General features: G+C 36.2%; 5 protein-coding genes across 7 annotated transcripts in view; 1 reads left to right on the forward strand and 4 right to left on the reverse strand.

The window, feature by feature from the left end:
* LOC104714091 lies at window positions 1,252-4,967 on the forward strand. Its single transcript, XM_010431345.2, has 10 exons — window positions 1,252-1,785; window positions 1,979-2,070; window positions 2,217-2,319; window positions 2,703-2,959; window positions 3,040-3,171; window positions 3,404-3,523; window positions 3,645-3,770; window positions 3,879-4,099; window positions 4,289-4,442; window positions 4,669-4,967. Exons 1-10 carry the CDS (start codon window positions 1,641-1,643, stop codon window positions 4,885-4,887), a joined length of 1,569 nt encoding a protein of 522 aa, XP_010429647.1. The 5' UTR covers window positions 1,252-1,640; the 3' UTR covers window positions 4,888-4,967.
* LOC104714092 (polyadenylate-binding protein-interacting protein 7) lies at window positions 5,020-9,145 on the reverse strand. Of its 2 annotated transcripts, none has more exons than XM_010431347.2 (7): window positions 8,994-9,145; window positions 8,380-8,441; window positions 7,390-8,263; window positions 6,511-6,961; window positions 6,323-6,393; window positions 5,808-5,932; window positions 5,020-5,660 (listed from the first exon to the last, which is right to left on the reverse strand). In XM_010431347.2, exons 3-7 carry the CDS (start codon window positions 8,173-8,175, stop codon window positions 5,366-5,368), a joined length of 1,728 nt encoding a protein of 575 aa, XP_010429649.1. In that variant the 5' UTR covers window positions 8,176-8,263; window positions 8,380-8,441; window positions 8,994-9,145; the 3' UTR covers window positions 5,020-5,365. The 2 variants fall into 2 exon arrangements, with proteins under 2 accessions (XP_010429649.1, XP_010429648.1); XM_010431346.2 differs by having other exon boundaries at window positions 8,811-9,145.
* On the reverse strand, window positions 9,621-12,123 carry LOC104714093 (serine/threonine-protein kinase At5g01020-like). Its single transcript, XM_010431349.2, has 5 exons — window positions 11,614-12,123; window positions 11,173-11,308; window positions 10,637-10,773; window positions 10,427-10,550; window positions 9,621-10,313 (listed from the first exon to the last, which is right to left on the reverse strand). The coding sequence occupies exons 1-5, from the start codon at window positions 12,022-12,024 to the stop codon at window positions 9,847-9,849; spliced, it is 1,275 nt and encodes a 424-aa protein (XP_010429651.1). The 5' UTR covers window positions 12,025-12,123; the 3' UTR covers window positions 9,621-9,846.
* LOC104714095 (fatty-acid-binding protein 2-like) lies at window positions 14,348-17,612 on the reverse strand. Of its 2 annotated transcripts, none has more exons than XM_010431351.2 (11): window positions 17,524-17,612; window positions 16,292-16,726; window positions 16,012-16,222; window positions 15,802-15,877; window positions 15,606-15,708; window positions 15,417-15,485; window positions 15,265-15,301; window positions 15,104-15,178; window positions 14,974-15,025; window positions 14,813-14,857; window positions 14,348-14,730 (listed from the first exon to the last, which is right to left on the reverse strand). In XM_010431351.2, exons 2-11 carry the CDS (start codon window positions 16,687-16,689, stop codon window positions 14,633-14,635), a joined length of 1,164 nt encoding a protein of 387 aa, XP_010429653.1. In that variant the 5' UTR covers window positions 16,690-16,726; window positions 17,524-17,612; the 3' UTR covers window positions 14,348-14,632. The 2 variants fall into 2 exon arrangements, with proteins under 2 accessions (XP_010429653.1, XP_010429652.1); XM_010431350.1 differs by lacking the exon at window positions 17,524-17,612 and adding an exon at window positions 16,877-17,052.
* Window positions 17,406-17,785, reverse strand: part of LOC104714094 (guanine nucleotide-binding protein alpha-1 subunit) — a gene marked incomplete in the record, with an annotated part of 4,988 nt that continues 4,608 nt past the window's right edge. Inside the window, 1 exon segment of the mRNA XM_019229602.1 lies at window positions 17,406-17,722. Within this exon segment, the coding sequence (XP_019085147.1) occupies window positions 17,545-17,722 (178 nt within the window).

The raw sequence follows: 17,785 nt of genomic DNA on the forward strand, positions 1-17,785 counted from the left end.
TAAAGTAAATTTTACTTAAAGTTTAGGATAATGATTCAAGGTTTTGGAAATTATCCTAATTGATCCTAGACAAGTTCATGCTCGAGTTCTATGGCTTTCATGGCCGAAAATTACAGGAAATCTATGCTAAAGTTTTAGCTTAAGGAATCCTAAGATTAATTCATGCAGCCGATTTTTAAACAACCTATACATGGTCCGATTTTAATTGCTATGCATGAATGATCCAAGTTTTAATTTCCTAGAACAATCTGTTTTAATTTGATCCTTATGAATCTAAATTAGTTCTAGGTTCTTATGCAACAATCAATCAAGCAATCAAACCAAATTAAACTTGATATCTTTTGGTGCAATTTAACAAGCAATCTATCAATCCTATGCGAATCAGTTTTTAAGTTTTACAGGATTATAGATCTTAAGTTTGTTTGTTGTTTACTTGGATATTTTAGGGTTCTTATAGCTTTAGTTCCAGATTCGATTATATGGTTCTAAGAGAGTTTTGATCTTGTTTACCTTTCACCAATTAGGGTCTGACTGGATATGATCTGGGAGCTAAAGACCTCAGATTTACCTTTGATTTCTGATCATGAACCTCGGACCACGTACTGCTCTCGTCCGGATCACGTACTGCTCTCGTCCGGATCACGTACTGCTCTCGTCCCGTTCTCGGATGCTTCCCGGAACCGCGAACAGATTCTCTCGATCAGCTTCTCGCGAACTCACCCCCGAACCGCGAACCAACGAACCTCGATCGGGTTTTGAATAGAACTTGATCACGAGCTAAGTATGCTCGTGAATCAACAAGAGATCTCCGAGACAAAGAAGATGAGTCTCGAAGAAGGAAGAAGATCAAAGGCGGTTTTAGGGTTTTGTGGGCGGCGGCTTTAGGGTTTTGTGGTTAGGGTTTTCTCAGCTGGCCTTAGAGGCTATCGTGCTGATAACGTGTTATAAACTAGAGGATTTAGGGACGAAATCTCTTGTCTTATTATTGATCAAACTCGAGGTTACAACATATATATAGAGTCCCATAAGAGACTAAGTTCAAACCGACATAACTAAGGACATGGCCGAATGGGCCTTAGTACAATGGGCCGTAATCTACTAGGCTAATAGACGGGCCGGTCAGATAGAGTGCACTAAGTGTTTTACAACAACGAGAAAGCATTTAGGGGTCGGGTCTAGTCAATTATTATTATTTTGAATCACAGAGTTGTCATTTGCAAGAAGTGGTCACTGTGGTGGGAGTTTGAATAAGAGTAGAGTAGAGTAGAGTGGTCTCATCCTCCAAATTTGGAATCACGCCGATAAAGCCCAAATAAAATACCCCACGAAAAAGCTCCGACAACACCAAAGTAACCCATCTTCTTCTTTTTTCCCCCACTCCGAGGATTCTAATTTCTAAAGCATAAAAGCACCATTTTGTCCACAATCACTATACCCTAAAAAAAAAAAAAACCCAATCTTTGAATCCTTTTCATGCTTCCTCTTACATTCCCCGATTTCTTTTTCCCCCTCTGAGAAAAGTGACTTCCTTTTGATTTTGATTCTTCTTTTTAGTCTTTCTGCAATGATTCCGTATTTTGAATTAAGGGTTTATAAGAAAGCAGAGATTGGAGAGTTTGGTTTATCCTTAAACTATCGCAATGGGTGCTCTCAGATTAAGAAATGTTGGTCTGATTGATTCAAAGGGTTGTTCTAAGTTGTTCCCTGTCTCACAATCTCCTCCAATGTCTCAGTCCAATGGACCTTTCTCTTCTCTTGTCATTTGTGTCACTGGTTTATCCAAAGGTAGAGACTTTTGTCAATCTCAATCAGGCAGAAAGTTTCAATTTTTATGTTCATCAATCTTTAAATTACATAACTTGGCTACTGTTAGGTGCTGTTGTGATCCTGTTTGATTCATAACTTTGGTTTTATGTTTAAAAAATTGGGCTTTGATGTGATGATATGTCATATTTGCTTTGGGTTTTTTTACTTGCAGATGCGAGAAAACAAGTGAAGGAAGCGACAGAGAGACTAGGAGGCGAGTACAGTCCTCACCTGCACCTGCGATGCACTCATTTAGTAGTCCAGATATCCTTTTTTCTCATTCCTGTTGATCTAACTTGTAGTGTTTTGCTTTTCATTTCTGTACTTCGAAAGCGTTTCTTTAGATAATAGTTTCTTTTCATTTGGTTACATTTTTATGGTGCTTTATGTGATGCTTAACGAAAACTTACAGCTCTTGTGGACGTAAGTTTGAGCACACTTTGAAACATGGGGCAAGAAAAGGTCTCTTTGTTGTTACAATTGGCTGGTTTGTAGATAGCGTCAAGAGAAACCGTAAGTTTTTATCCATCTTTAAATGATTTCCTCAATGATTTATAGGTTAGTCAGTGAGTTAGTATCATATATTTGACCATTCAGTTTTGCTGGTAACTGCCTCAGTTTAAAAGCAGTACAAATTTGTGAAAGCTTTGCTAGCATTTTCGTGGACCCTTGACTATTGGCTTCTCCTAGTTTACTAGAGATTTTCTGCGATCCTTCATCAACATGATATACAAATACTCTGAAATCTGAATAGCCTCAGTTTTTTAGTTATTATGTATTAAACTCAATCAGAACAAATTTACTTTGGAATAGAGAGCTCATGGATATTCTAAATAAGTTAAAAGGTTATGTGTGTCTGAAGTTGAAGCTGACCTTGATATTTTGTAATGTTGTAGTCAGGATGAGCGAATCACTTTACAATGTTAAACAACTTGGACAAAATTGCGAAAAGGTGGATGATCTGAGCCGGGTATTTGATCTCGAACCTATTTGTCGTCCTAGGCAAATTCAGCAAGCTGTACATTTTGGCACATCAACGAAGAACTACCAACTATCTTCTACTGGAACAGAGTCTGGCACTAGTGTAGACATGACTCTTGCTGACCACTGCATGTATGTTGATTCAGACATTTCAGATGAACTTCGGCTTAAGGTAATTTATCTCATTGTGTGCTTACTGGCCAGATTGCAGTCTTTCTGTGAGCCTCTTTAAATAGAATGTGGTCTGTTTAGGTCTTAAAGGTTGCTGGAGAGCAAGGAGCAAAGGTCATTGATTCATGGTTTATTGGTTGCAATGCAAGTCTTGTTGTGTGTGAAGGTGCTTCTATCCAGAGATATCTTGGCCATGCCAAAACTATTGTCTCAGTGAGTTCTTCTTTATGTCAATGTTGTAGAATTGTAATGCTTCAGAAGAATTACTTCCGTTAGTTTTGATTCTCTATGAAAATGTGGAGAATTTGATACTAAATTGATTGCTCTGTTACTTTGTCCTGCAATTGAGCATAGTGAGCTAGATGAGAAAGGTAATTCTAATTGATTAACATATTTGTTAATGGTGACCTAAACATGCTTGCTGTCGTGTGTGTGTTTGCATCAGCCACTATGGGTTCTGAAAACAGTGGAAAGACATCGGCAAAGACTTGTTCACATGTCACCTGATTTAGCCAGACATTTGGGTTTAATGCTTGAAAACTTTGAAGATGGCGCTACAAAGGAGGTACTTTATTCTCCATTCTCTATCTTTACATGTAATTAGGCTAAATGGTTTTCATTGTCCCGTCTTTTAAACTTAAGTGACGAGAGTAATAGTTGCAAGCTTTCCGTTTTAAATTTGACAGAAAACTTGTGGGGAAGGTAATTCTAAAGATGCTACAAAATTCAAAAGTAAATCACAACAACAAAGGAAAGAGACTGTAAATATAGCTAAAACCGGGGTTAGGAGACGTCGTACTCGCCACATGAAGGTAACTGATGATCTTTTTTTGTTCCTAATTCTGAAATTGATCTTAACGGTTTTCTTTTAGCTGATAATGTCTGAATTTTAATGCCCTTTCTCTTGTTGGATGTCTCAGACTTGTCAAAACCCAATAAGACGCATAACACAGAACAGCCTGCTAGAGAATATTTGCTGGACAATATCTGACGCAGTGTCAACTGCCACTATTTTTACTGATTCTTGCAGCAGCAGTGGTTACATCAGTGAACCCCAGCCTTCTGTTGTACAAGAAGAGAAAGACAATGGGTTAGATCCAGTAGCTTCTTTTTCAAACTCAACCAGAGCACTCACCGAGATGTACGGTTTTGTTCTTCGTACGACTTTTTTTCTTCATTTTTTAGTTTTTGCATGTTGCATGTTTCACCGAGAAGTTAAATTGCTTCCAGTGATAACCTACTACTCTCTATTGCTACAACTGTTGCAACTGAGGAGATATCTCACCGTAGTCAACTATATTTTGTTGTTGTTCTGGGTGTTCTTCTGCAGTGAAAAGACGGAACTGATATTTAAAGACAGCTTCCTTACAGTTCTATTTCCAACTGATCGGTTCTCGGAGATGGGACTTTCTTCACGGACCTATTTCAGTGATAATGGTTTTACGTGCTTGCAAATCTTAGACTATATCCACAGCATCTATCAGGTATAACTATCTTGATGTTTCTGCAATTCAAATGGCCAATTCCTTCGTTTCAGTTCCTTTTAGTTGCTATATAGGTGGAAGTAAGTCATATGTTATAAATAGGTAGCTAAATGGCTGAAATCAATCTCTTCATCTTAGTTAGGAATTTATGAGTGATCACTATTTGAAGTTCTGTTTACTTCCAGAATAATTAGATGCTTCTTCCTTGTATGTATTGATTCCACAGGAGAACTTGCCGGATCATGAAATAGAGGTTGCGATTCATACAGACTCAAGGCATGCTGACCGCCTCAGAACAGTGTATTGCAGCAAAGAGACATCAGATGAAGGTGCATTGGTTTTCCCAAGAATAGAGTTACTGGGAAGTAGGAAAAGTTTTGAAATGCTCAAGCGTGTGAATGGAGAGAACAACAGTAATGTTTACGAGCTCATGATTAGAGCTTGATTTCTCTTTGATAATATAAATTGGGAACAAGCTATTTGCAAAGTACAAATTTTTACCTTTTGACTCATGAATTCAAAACTTAGTGATGCACATTGAAACTAAGAGAATTACAAATATGAGAATTTCCAGAAGAAAGGAGTATAGCATATAGAGTAAAACTGTTATAAAGCACAGAGAATCAACAAAACATCGTATAAATCCCGACAAAAAAGATAGAAAGAGGTCCGATCGATCCTCTGATGCTACAAAAAGTATTAACTGAACAAACCTAAACATTTTTATGCATACGCCTTCATCCCTTCCTCCTTGCAGATCTCTTTCCTAACACTTTTTTTTCCTTCTTCATTTTCAGCTAGTTTCTCTCTCTCCATGTACAGAACAGATACAACAAATGAATAGCGTGGTCACCTTTTCCTTTTTTTTTCTTTTCTTTTCTTTTCCCGTCGTGTATCCTATATAAGTACCTGGCTTTTGTCTGTCAGTATATGATGACTCTAAGGAGACCGGCCTGAGGCTCAGAATAGTCAAGCCCTTCTTCTTCGAGTAGGTACCGCTGTACAGCAACTGGGAGTCTAGCTGGAGTGCGGGAACCCCTTGTGTGGTGGCCAGTACCTACACATATGTAAACCTGAAGCCTCTCTAGCGTTGCTCGAGCTGTGCTCCTCAATACACTCAGTTCGTGCTTCAACACCTGAAGAGCTTCACTCACATGTAACCCATGCAAGTCTATCATTCTCTCATTCCCTCTACTGTTTCCTTGACCCACCGGGTTCCTGTTTCATTTATTGCTCATAGGCAGGTTAGAACAGAGATACTGAGAACAAGAGTGTTGTTTTTTGTTTATGGAAATACCAGTGTGTAGTTGGGATAAAAGATCATGTCAGAAGGAGATGCAATGCAGCAAGGTAAAGAAGTCAAACCTCTGGCGGTAAATGGCTTCTTGTGCTTTTCCATGAGCAGCCTTCATTTGCATGTTATGCAACTGTCCCTTGACACTTAGCTCTTTAGCTAATGCCTTATTGCCAACAAGGTATGCTTGCCGTGCCTACGCTCAACCAGAAGCAACATAGAATATTGAGCGGACATGACTAACACAGAAAGATAACACGTTAATAATATGACGTCGGAAGTAATAAAACCGATGAAACCCCCCCATCTTTGATGGAATTGGAAAAGGATTTATAATCTATCATTTTAAATTGCATATAAGACTGGAACTACTTATAATTCACTGCGTGATACACCCAAAGTATTTTTCAAAAAAGAATCTGGGAAATAGAGAGATCACCCTCAAGGTTAGGCCCCATTACACGGCCTTAACATCTATAGAACCAGATGGAACTTCCCAGTTGCACAAAACAACATAGCTAGATAGTCCGCAGAAAAAATAGAGGCCACGTAAATGGGAAAAAAGTCATTTCCAAGTATATTATACCTGTTCGAAGTATACATTGCGCAGACGTGCATAGTCACGTGCTTCCTCGCGTAAGTCAGAATACATATTCCCTGTTAATTCACATGAAAAAGACAGCCACAATTGCAACATTTTCCAATAAGATAACTGTTCGAAGCAGATGTATTACAAGACTGATATAGTTATATGTATCAAAAGTAGACATTTACCAACTGCATCCCCGGTTTCCAGCCAGACAGGAGCAGGTCGAGTTTGGGCTCGACTTTGCAGTTTATCAGAATATATACTCCTCCCACGGCCACTTTTGTAAGCACCAGCTGAAGCCTGAGAATTTCTGCTAGAGCCAATAGATGAGTCTGCTGGATCGTTTCGTTCATATTTCCATATACCAGAATCCTGAGATGCTAACTTCCTGACAGCGGAAACATAATCGATTGAACCAGGCTGAGAAACTGATGGTCCCGACTTGAAGAAGAACATGTTATCCTTTTCAGGAGATTGGTAGTGATTTCCAGTTTGTTGCAAATCATCCCCACCAAACTGGGCAGGAATACCATGGCTATTTGAGATGCTTAACGCAGGAAAATCCATGGGAGTTAGAGTAGGAGCAGCATAAGGCTTGGGGCTTATGTTCTGATTCAAGCCACCATCCACTTGTAGCTACAGTTAAGAGATGGAAGTTAACAACAAGATCAGTTGAATGAAAGAAACACACATTAAATAGCAAAAAAAACATGATTAGACATAACAGCTAATAAAAAGGATGACACCCTAATGTAAATTAAATATATCTGGTACCACTCTTAAATAGTTTAGGCACAGATCCTACTCCTTCAAGACATTATAGGCAGCTACCTTCTTTCTGCCAAATGAAGGCATAAGCTTTCCAATATATCTAAATCTTACTGAAGCATTTGTTCACAAGGAAAAATGGGTTTCATAGCCAGGGAAACATAAATTTGTCAAACGACCAACGTTTCACAAGGAAAATTTTGGAAAGGCAGAGTAGTAGCATATTGCCTATAACATTGTAAGAAGTTGAAACATCAATGAAAGCTATGCCATATATTGATTAAAAGAATGAATACCTCAAGCTGAGTAAGCATCTCAACTGTCAACTGCAAATCACACCCGTTAGCAAAATAAACTTCTGCTAGACTTTCAGCGGCAAAACCGGGGAACTGAGAAGCAAGAAAATCCACAGGGTTCACTTCCATTTCCCCTGGAGTCTCAGTAATCATGTCGTTAACGAACCCATGTCGGGAGTTCCCACTGAAAGGGTTTCTTTCCCTGTCATTCCCAAGAAGCTGCTCGGCATTCATGATTTGGTTATCCCAAGGCTTGGGACTGAGTTGCATGAAACTCGGTCGCTGAGGATCTTCCCCGAATGAAGAAATGGGAAATCTACTCTTCTCAGCCAAGCTATTACCATTAGCGGTATGTGAAGCTAATCCAGTTTGGTCTGAAAACCCGTATCCTCCAGCAGCAGCAGAAGGAAACTTTTCAGCTTCATTAGCGTCATACAACGACAAGCTAGCTAGTGACAAACTCCCAGAACCATAAGCATTTTCAACTTGAGTCATTAACCCGAAATCTGGAGTTAAATCGTCAGGAAGCTGGTTACTCCAGAACTGACGTGCTTCTTCATCAGAGTGATGCGACGCAGATGATTCAGTTCGGTCAAGAACAGCTTTCCCTACGGAACTAGAGGAAGCTAAAAGTCTAGAAGTGGCAGCATCCAAAGAGCTTGTACCTCCAGATGAAGGAGAACGTAGTGTAAAGGGAACAAACTCAGCAGCATGAGGGTTCAAAGTTGTTGGCTTGATACTAGTACCACTTAGCTTTGGATCACTTGATTTCTTGGTTAAGCTCATTATTTCAATAAAATGGTAATAAAAAAATGCTATCCAGGCAAGACAAAGAAAGCAAATGACTTGTGGGAAGACTACAAAAACCAAAACCCTGGAAAAAGAAAGAAAGAAAGTTAGCTTTTAGAACTCAAATTACTCAGAAAAGAAACCTGCAAAATAGTTTGCTTTAATCAGTAAAAATTACTCAGATAAGTAAGTAAGCAGCACCTGACGGCAATAGATACACACGTGTGCGCAGTGTGGACTCTTCAATTCATATTACCAAACACCTAAACAAAGAAAAACAAAAAAAAGAACAAAAAGATAACATTTTCAGTGGCTACAAAATTCATAAGTCAAAAGCATTGCAGCTTTTATTTATGATAAATGCAAAAGCTACTCACAATTCTTAGCAGCCAAACACATTAAATAAAAACCCCAAATTTGAAACCCAACTACAAAATTCCTAAATTCTTGAAAAAGTAATTCAATGAAGATATCTGATAAATAACTGATACACCATAAAAAGCAAATCTTTAAAAAAAAAAAAAAAAAAAACAAGATTTTTTTTGAAGCAAATCCAAGATTTGAGATTCATACAACCACACAAAAAGAAATTGGCATAGAGATAAGAATACCCTTAAAAAAGAAGAGCGAACCTTTTGAGGGAAGAAATAGAAATGGATCCATAGAAGAAGATAACACAAGAAGATCAGAGAGAGAGAGAGAGTTAAAGAAAAGGTAAAAAAAGGCTGCTGAAAACAAGATAAAGAAGGAGAGAGAAGAGATGAGAAATTTTGCAGTTTGGGGTAATCGGAGAGCTAAGTGTTTGGTTTGGTTACCTCCCTAGGGATTCGAGTTTGGTGGTAAGCGTCGTCTTTTTCTACTTCTCTCTCTCTCTCTATGGTGTTTGGGGGGGAGAGGCTAAAGCAGTAACACGAGAGCACCACAAGATTTTTTTTTTATTAAACAAGACACCAAACCTTGCGCCTCTCTCTCTCTCTCTCGATTTGACCNTTTTTTTTTTTTTTTTTTTTTGCTCTCTCTCAATCTATTTTAGCTAATTAATAAACACTTATTAATCCTTATCATTAAGGGCCTAATTGTAATATTTTATAGGCTTTTGATTAGTTGCTTTTATTATTAAACTATTTTTTTCCCTCTACAATAGGGGTATTTATTTTTCACTAATCAATAAAGATGAAAGGGACACCAAATTTAGCTACAAATGTGTGAGTTGTTAAACATAGATCCTTATCAGTTTATCTCTAAAGGTTTGAGTAATTAAACTCATAGAGGAATGAGGAAAAAAAAACAAACTTAAATTGTCTTAATAACTAGTTTAGGATAGATGTCTGAGTTTTTAAAGAAAATTTTCAATTAAAACAAATTTAACAAAACTTTAGAATTAAAAATTGGGGTACAACATAGCTCAAAAAAGATTTCCGTATTTCTAGAATATTGGTATATAGTTTAAAAACATTTATTTTAGATTTCTTGTACATAAATCTTGTATATAAATTATATTAAAATACGTAAAGGAAACTAATCTAAATTAAATTCCACATAATTGGGATATTTAACATCACCTTTCTATCCTTAAAATTTACGGAGAAGGCTTATAATTAAAACTTATAGTAATAGGAAGTGCATTTATAGAGAGTATCAATGTTGTAAACGAGAAAATGATGTATTTCAAACGTCATTGTTTTGCTTTGCCCTGGATTCCTTGTAGAGGAGAGAATCTGAATAAGCGATATTCACACGTCTTTGGCCTCTACGGTGATGATGCCTACATTTTTTTATATCAACAATCTTCTTCGCTTCTTTGTTGTTAACATCACGCTCCTTAATCTCAACTTCTTGGATAGACTCTAAGACCTTAACCACCTCACACATTGTAGGTCTATACTTAGGTTGTTGGCTTAGACATTTGTATGCTAGGGAAGCAGCTACCTGTGCCGCTTCTGTTTTGTACTGGCTCTCGAGCCTCGGGTCGATGATCTGTCCTAGCTTTCGTTGGTCCCTTAACATGGGCCGCATCCATTCCACGAGGCTTTGTTCCCTCCGTGCCCGGGTATTGTCCATCGACTTTTTACCCGTTATCAGTTCTAACAAAACTACTCCAAAACTGTATACATCATTCATCGTCGTTAAATGACCTACCACACACACACACACACACACAAAAAAAAACCATCAAAACATATTTCGGTTATACCGTTATATGGTAAAAAAGAGATTATCAATTCCATATAGTCGGGCGATAGATTACCAGTCATGATATATTCGGGCGCGGCATAACCTTGTGTTCCCATCACTCGAGTTGTTACATGTGTATGTTCGCCTTCAGGTCCATCTTTGGCTAGACCAAAGTCTGATAATTTGGCGTTATAGTTCTGTAAAATCATAAATTACTCGAAATTAGCAATTTGTTGTACGTACTTGTGGATACAAAACTTAAAGATGAAAAAGAAGCACTTACGGAGTCTAACAATATATTAGAGGTTTTGAAGTCTCTGTAGATGACAGGTTTCTCTGCTTCATGGAGAAAAACTAAACCTTTGGCGGCTCCAAGGGCTATCTTCATTCTTATTCCCCATGCCATTGCTACGCTATTTCCTATCCATATTCAAACATTTTTTTAAGTCAATTATTTTACTCATATTATTAAAGTTCTGTAGAAGCGACAAATTTTTTTATAAAAAAAAATTAAATGATGAAGTACAGTTAACGTGAAGCATGAGGTCTTTTCAAAAAAGTTATTGTTATTTGATAATTAAAACTTGAAAATCTTTTTTTTCTTCTTTTTTGATAAAGTCTTCATGGAGTTGTTCTATTAAGTTTCAAGATGCTATTATCAGAACTATAGAAGGTACAAAAAAGAAAGAAACCAACACAAAAACTTGTAACTTGGGGCCGGGTTAGAACAGAAGGTTTTTTTTTTTTGGGTATGTATGATGATATATTGATATATATATATATATATATATATATATAAAAGTTAAGTAGATGACGTACTTCTAAAGATCTGGTTCTCCAAGCTACCCCGAGGCATGTACTCATAAACAAGCACTCTTTGCTCCTCTTCATAACAAAATCCAATCAGCTTCACAAGATGTTTATTACTTAGTTGTCCCAAAAATAGTATCTCCGCCTGCAAATATATATATATATAAAAAAAAATGATCGTTTAACGTTAATTATTACATATATACACTAAAACAAAATTTTATGAAAGAAATTTCCACAGAAATCAATTTGGAATCTTGTAAAATGGTCCTATTCATAAAGCTATGAAGAAGAGAAAAAAAAAAAGAAAAAAAGAGTAATCTTAAATTCCCTCTATTGTAATTGTATTGCATTAGTTAAACAACAAAAGTAAATTAATTGTTTTTTTAAATAGACAAAAAAGTCTTCAACCTAGACAAACACATATTAAAAGAGAGAGAGAAATGTTACCAGCCATTCTCTATGGCCTTGATGGCCATGAAGATCAAGAGCCTTAACAGCAACCGGTTGGGCTTCTAAACCAGGTTTAACCTTATCATCAATAAACCCTTTGTAAACCGGCCCAAACCCTCCTTCGCCTAACATGTTACTTCTGGAGAAATTATGCGTAATCATTCTCAGCTCAGACAACGTGAACATACGAAGCTTCTGAGATGTAAAGGAGTGAGATAGATCATCCATGACCGACATGGGCGAGCTTGGATCGCTTATGTCTGATAAAGACAGCCTCTTGAACGCTGGACAAGTTCTTATTTTCATTACAGGCTTCTCCTCTCCTTCGTATTTGCTTGTGTTCTTTGCCTTGTAACACCCCAAGAACAGAGATGTCAATGATGTCTTCTTCTTCTTGATCACTGCCATTTTCTTCTTTCTTTTTGCTTTTTTTTTTTGGGCAAAAAATGGAGAAAGATGGTCTTTTACTCCTTTTGATGTACCTTTTGTAGAGTGCGTAGGTTTAGAAATTAAGGATGTTTTAGTTAACCTACTTGTCTTCAAAGTCCTGTATTTATAGTAGTTGGTGTGTCTTATTCGTACTGACCGGCCTTTGAATTTTTCCCATTTATTTATGTATGATAAGTAGTAGTTGCTTTTTATATTCGTTTGTAACATTTATACATATATATATATATATGTATTTATTTTGGGGAATATATACTCTATTTATTTTGTTCTAAGCACTAGGCTGGTATATTTCTCATGAGAAACACAATTCATTACGTACGTCCCATAATTTATTTTGAGAAATAATGCAAATTGCATATTTTTATCATAACATTTTTAAGAATATTAATATCTTCAAGTGAGTGAACGTGTTTTCACAATAATATTTTTAAAAAAAATCATTTAATTGTACTTAGCTAAACTTCATCTTACAAAAGTCTACGGACTAAATAATTTTGCTTATAATTTGAATGAATTAAAAAGTGTATCTCTACATTCCACTAATACGATCTCTCGTTTCAAAATAGTTTTCTTTGTCTAATAGTTTTTGTTCTAATAATTTAGTTAACTTAAAAAGTGGTTAGGTGAATTAATTAAAAAGGTGTCTCTCTACATTCCACTAATTCGATTTCTCGTTTCATAAGACTTTAGTTCTCTCTAGAAGTTTTTGTTATGATAATTTAAGCAAGCAATTTAAAAATATTTGGTATATATTTTCGGCTGGCAAATATAAATTATACACAAAGAATATATGATTCGCCTTGTTGAAAGGAGAATGAGATGATTGGGACATAATTGTATGTCCGTTGACTTTATTTCTTCCATGATTAGAATTTAAGAAGTAAAGAGGCAAACAAACAAATTTGTAGTACCATACATTGATTTTATTACTCTTAACTAATCATTTTATGCAATAACTGAAGGTCGGTTGGTCTTCAGGTACGTAACATAATAGTTCCTGTCGTTAGAATTCAGTGTCAGACAGTTTTATGTGCATGCATATTGTGTACATGTACAAAACACACTCGTAGGTATTTTACAATAGAATATGTGATTTAATGCAGACAAACACGTAACCTTTGTTCTAGTTAAACTATTTTTACCACGTACGATAAGTGATCCATAATTCATTGCAGGAGCTTCGGGACCAAATTGCTTTACTGATATTTGAGACAAACTAATGGTAAAACAAATTAAATGGCACATGAATCATGATGTGTTCTGGTTCCGGTTCTCTGGGTCCAATCTTTCGATTTACGCACTTCAGTTAACCGCCATTTCAAGAATATTGGGCTGAGTTTGGCCCGTAAAGTCTTAAAATCCAAATAAATATAACAATAACTTCTCTGTGTCATGATCGTTCACAAATCTATGATTTGCTTGCAAATACTTCTCCTCGATATTGATTTGGCTAAATGAGCATGTGTCTCAGCTGACTAGCAATAGATTCAATTAAATGCTGAAAGATTAACCATGTCAACGTAGAATGCTAGTTATCATGTCTCTAAAAATCAAATTAAAACCTCAAAAAAAATAAAAAAATCATAAAACCCCATTGTTAACGATAATTCTGCGCCATCTTTTCTTCATCTATGCATTTTCAGTTACCTGTTCTTGAGTTTTGTTTAAGATTTTTTGTAATCTGTGGAGGGCGATTAAGCAATCGATAACTATAAAAAAACATTAACATTTACCTGCAATTATATTATATATCTATTAATATGGCGACATGGATAACCTGAGGATATAAGTGCATTGCATCCGTCTAAAATAAGGTACTTCAGTATAAAAATAAGTATAAAAATAAGAAGTGAAATTAACTGTCGTATGCATGAATCTACGTACAATAATTGGATAGTTTCATTATCGTTGAACTGTCGGGGGAATTGTGACTAATCACTAGCCGCCACATGAATTCATTTTCCGGATTAAACTATTTAGCCTACGTGATAGTTTAAGGCTAGTAAGATTTATTCTGTGAATGTAGCCGTTGAAATATGGTAGACAAGATCGTCCTTATAAGATTTTGTTTTCATTTCTAATTTATTTAGTTGGTTAGTTGCGCTATTTTGCATTGTTGTTTAGTAGCTTGAAAAAGGTAAAATATATATATATATATATATATATATATATATATGATATTCGGACCATATATAAGATACGAGATTTGTTACTGTTATATCATACCATCACATCGAACATTGTATATGCTAAGCAAACATTTTTATCTGTTCTCATAGACTAAGATTTAATTTGGCTTATTTGGATAGCTTTAGAAGAGACAAAACTCTCTTGTTACACATTTCCGAGTTAATTTGGCCTATTCCTTACAGAACAACAAGAACATACTTTCAGACAAATCAAGACAATCTAATAAAACTTATGCCATGATTGTTTTACTCCTCCCTCCAAGCTGCTTACAAAGTATTTTGATTCACAACAGTTAAACATGACCGGCGTAGTAAATCTACCCAATTGCCTTCTTCTAAAACTCAGAGGCCGTTGGATGTCTAACAGGTAACTGATTTCAACATCTCTTTATGATTCCCACCACTTTCCTACCAATCTCTTCCTTTGTCTGCTCAGACACCGGAACATCTCCAATGTACATACCAAAAAATGCCCCTACAATGTTTGCAAATCTCAGCCCTTGAACTTGGTACGCAAACAAGAGCAAGAAAAACAAAAATTAGAAAGAAGAACTAACTGCAAAGGTCCTTGCTTCGGACAGCTCCAATCAGGTTACCGCCAACTGCAAATGTTTACCATACTCAGGTGACGTATACAATATAAAGTACGGAGAGAAAGAAGCTTCACACTGTATACACAACTCGCAATCAGAGTTTCCCTAGTGTAATAATTACTCACTCTCAGTGATTAGTTGTCCATCTGCTGTTCGTCGAAAGTCTATTATTGTTCCCTGCAAATGAGCGAGCCACTAAAATGAGCCATATTCCTCTACGTGTATGTATAATGTAAAGTGTAAGCCCATTGGTACCGCGGGTATAGGAATGTCTTGTGTGAAAAATGAACCAACATCATTCAAGCAATTGAAATCAGTTTTTGGATTTGCCTGAAATAAAAATGGAGAAGCTTGCAAAATGTAAGTCACAATGCTTATCAGAGTATAGAACACTTTTGCTTCGGTGTATAATTTACCTTCACCAAACGAGCACGCAGAGATTTCTCAAAAACACTGGAAAAATAGACAAACAAGGGAAGATATTATTTTGCAATCTATCTCAGTCTTTATGCGCCTCAAATCATCCACTAGACTAAATCTGAGAATCAATAATGGAACTTCCACTTACTCTCTCACAGTATTGATCTTCAAGCCATTGTAGTTAACCACAAGCCTCACACTCATAACAATATCCTCCCTGAAAAACTCAAGTAAAAGACTTTCAGAAGAAATGTCGAAATAGAGACACCTCATATTAGAGTTCAGACCAATAAAAGTTGTGTCAAGAAGTGATAACTATGAATCAAAGCTATAATACCTGAGAAGGTCTTTGTATAATTCGTCGCATTTATCCAGTTTGCTTGCTGGAACCGAGGCGTACTTTGACCCAAGCTTCTGGCAGACCGAGGAAGGATGAACATCTAATGTCAGAGAAGTGGTAGTTAGAAGCAAAAGATGAGAGATGGTTCAATAAATATGATTAGAAAGAAGATACAAAGCTAGAATGAACTTACAAAAACCAAATGCATATACTTTTAGAGATTTAATTCTGATAATTTTCATTGTCCGAGATCCAGTTGCAACAAGCACCTTAAATTGTGATGAATTCCAAAATGTATCAAAAATTTTCGAAACTCAAAATCTCTTCTTTGGTAACAACGGTGACCTGATTACTCTAGCATAAAGGGTTGTAACAAGAAAGAATAACAAGTGAGCAAGAGAACCTCAGAATTAGACCGTGAAGCATTTTTCTTGAGCAGCATAGGGAATTCGATCCCTGTACGAGGCTCTATCGTTTCATTAGTCCAGTCCAATTTTTGAAAACTCAAACCACTAAATTCCTCATGTCCAACCTGACAAATCCTATTTTGAGTATTCTCCGGAGGTTGAACACCATCATCACTCCCTAGTGGCAGAGCAAGTCCATATGCAGACCTAATACAAAAAAAAAAGCACAATCAGAAAATGCCCCGAAAGTAGTGAGCAAGTTTCGATAAAACTTACATGACATTGAAAGAAGGTATCAACGCAGCAGCCAAGGAGAGCACAGAACAAGAAGAATGAAGCCTCTCAGCTTCATTAACAAAGTGGTGAACAATAGTGAATTTAGAAATGTTACGAAACAAGACAGTGTTTATAACATCTTTTGATCCACCATAGCTCTTATGAAGATTCTTGGAAGAAGAATCAAAGCTTCTGTTGTTACTACATTGATGATAGTTGTTGTCGTTACATAGTACTACTTCCTTTTGCAAGTTGCCATGATGGGAAAACAAACAAAGCAAAGCTCCTGTAAACTTGGAGATGCAACTAAATGCTTCAAATGCAAAGCTTCCTGCTGGTATTTGTAATTGCGAAAACAACAACTCGTGCCGCTTTGGTAAAACCGCATTTGGATCCATATAATCACTAAACCAAAACGTTTTCCAAAGATTTCTTCTGCAAAGAAAACCATAAAAATCAAAACTTTTGCTTAAACAAGAAAAGATCAATCATCGTGATGGTGTTTACATATATTGGTATATATCAATCAAATCAACACAAGACGCGATCGAATATATCAAAATCGTATAAAGATTAGAATCATACCAAGATTTGCACCAGAACACGGAAACGAAGAATCAATCAATAAAGTGTTTTTTTTTTTTTTTTTGTGGGTTTCTTTGTCTGTGTTATGTTTTTGGGATCTCTATTGACGAAGGAATGGAATATTCTTTGGCTTAAGAACACAAACACAAACGACGGCGAAGAATGAATGATGTTTCCTGGAGAAAAAAAAGTTCAATTTCAGGGTTCTTCGGTGCAATTATTTTAAATTTAAAAATTAAAAACGTTCGCTGTTCTGAAATCACGGTGGAGCCCATATGTTTTAACTATATTTCAGTTTTGTCATCGTATTTAATATATGTTCAGTTTCACCCCCTATACTTTTTTTTAGTATTGCGTATCAGTTTTTTAATCTGCAAATTTTTTCATGCTGTTCCGACACTAACGGTAAGTTGTAACTAATGGGAGTTTACAAGACTTTGGGTTGTGCACCCACTTCGAGAAACAAGAATGTTAACCAAAACATTGAGGATATAGAAGAAATAGTTGGGAGCCATCGAGAAACATCCAATTTCGAATCGGCAAGTTTTTTTTTTTTGTTTTGTTGTCCCGATAGATGAATTACACAGGTCGTCATTCAGGTTTTGAATTTTTCTTATATATAAAAAAAGGAGAGGTAAGTAATTTACTTGAGAGTTATAATAATAAGGTCATAAAAGGCCAGCCTCCAATAGATTTCTCCTTCTTAGCGTCTCATCTACAAGCTTGAACGTTTTCTTTACAAGCTTCTGGTCCAAAGCCGTCGTCCTGTAGATTTTGAATACCCTGTCCACTCTATCCGGCGCCGTGTTCTGGTAATATAATTCCTCAAACTTCTTCTTCACAAACCTTTTTTTTTATTTAATCCCAAGTCCCAAAAAAACATATGTAAAAATCAGAGATGGTCTATAT

This window comes from Camelina sativa, chromosome 9, assembly GCF_000633955.1.
Source record: "Camelina sativa cultivar DH55 chromosome 9, Cs, whole genome shotgun sequence".
NCBI lineage: Eukaryota > Viridiplantae > Streptophyta > Magnoliopsida > Brassicales > Brassicaceae > Camelina > Camelina sativa.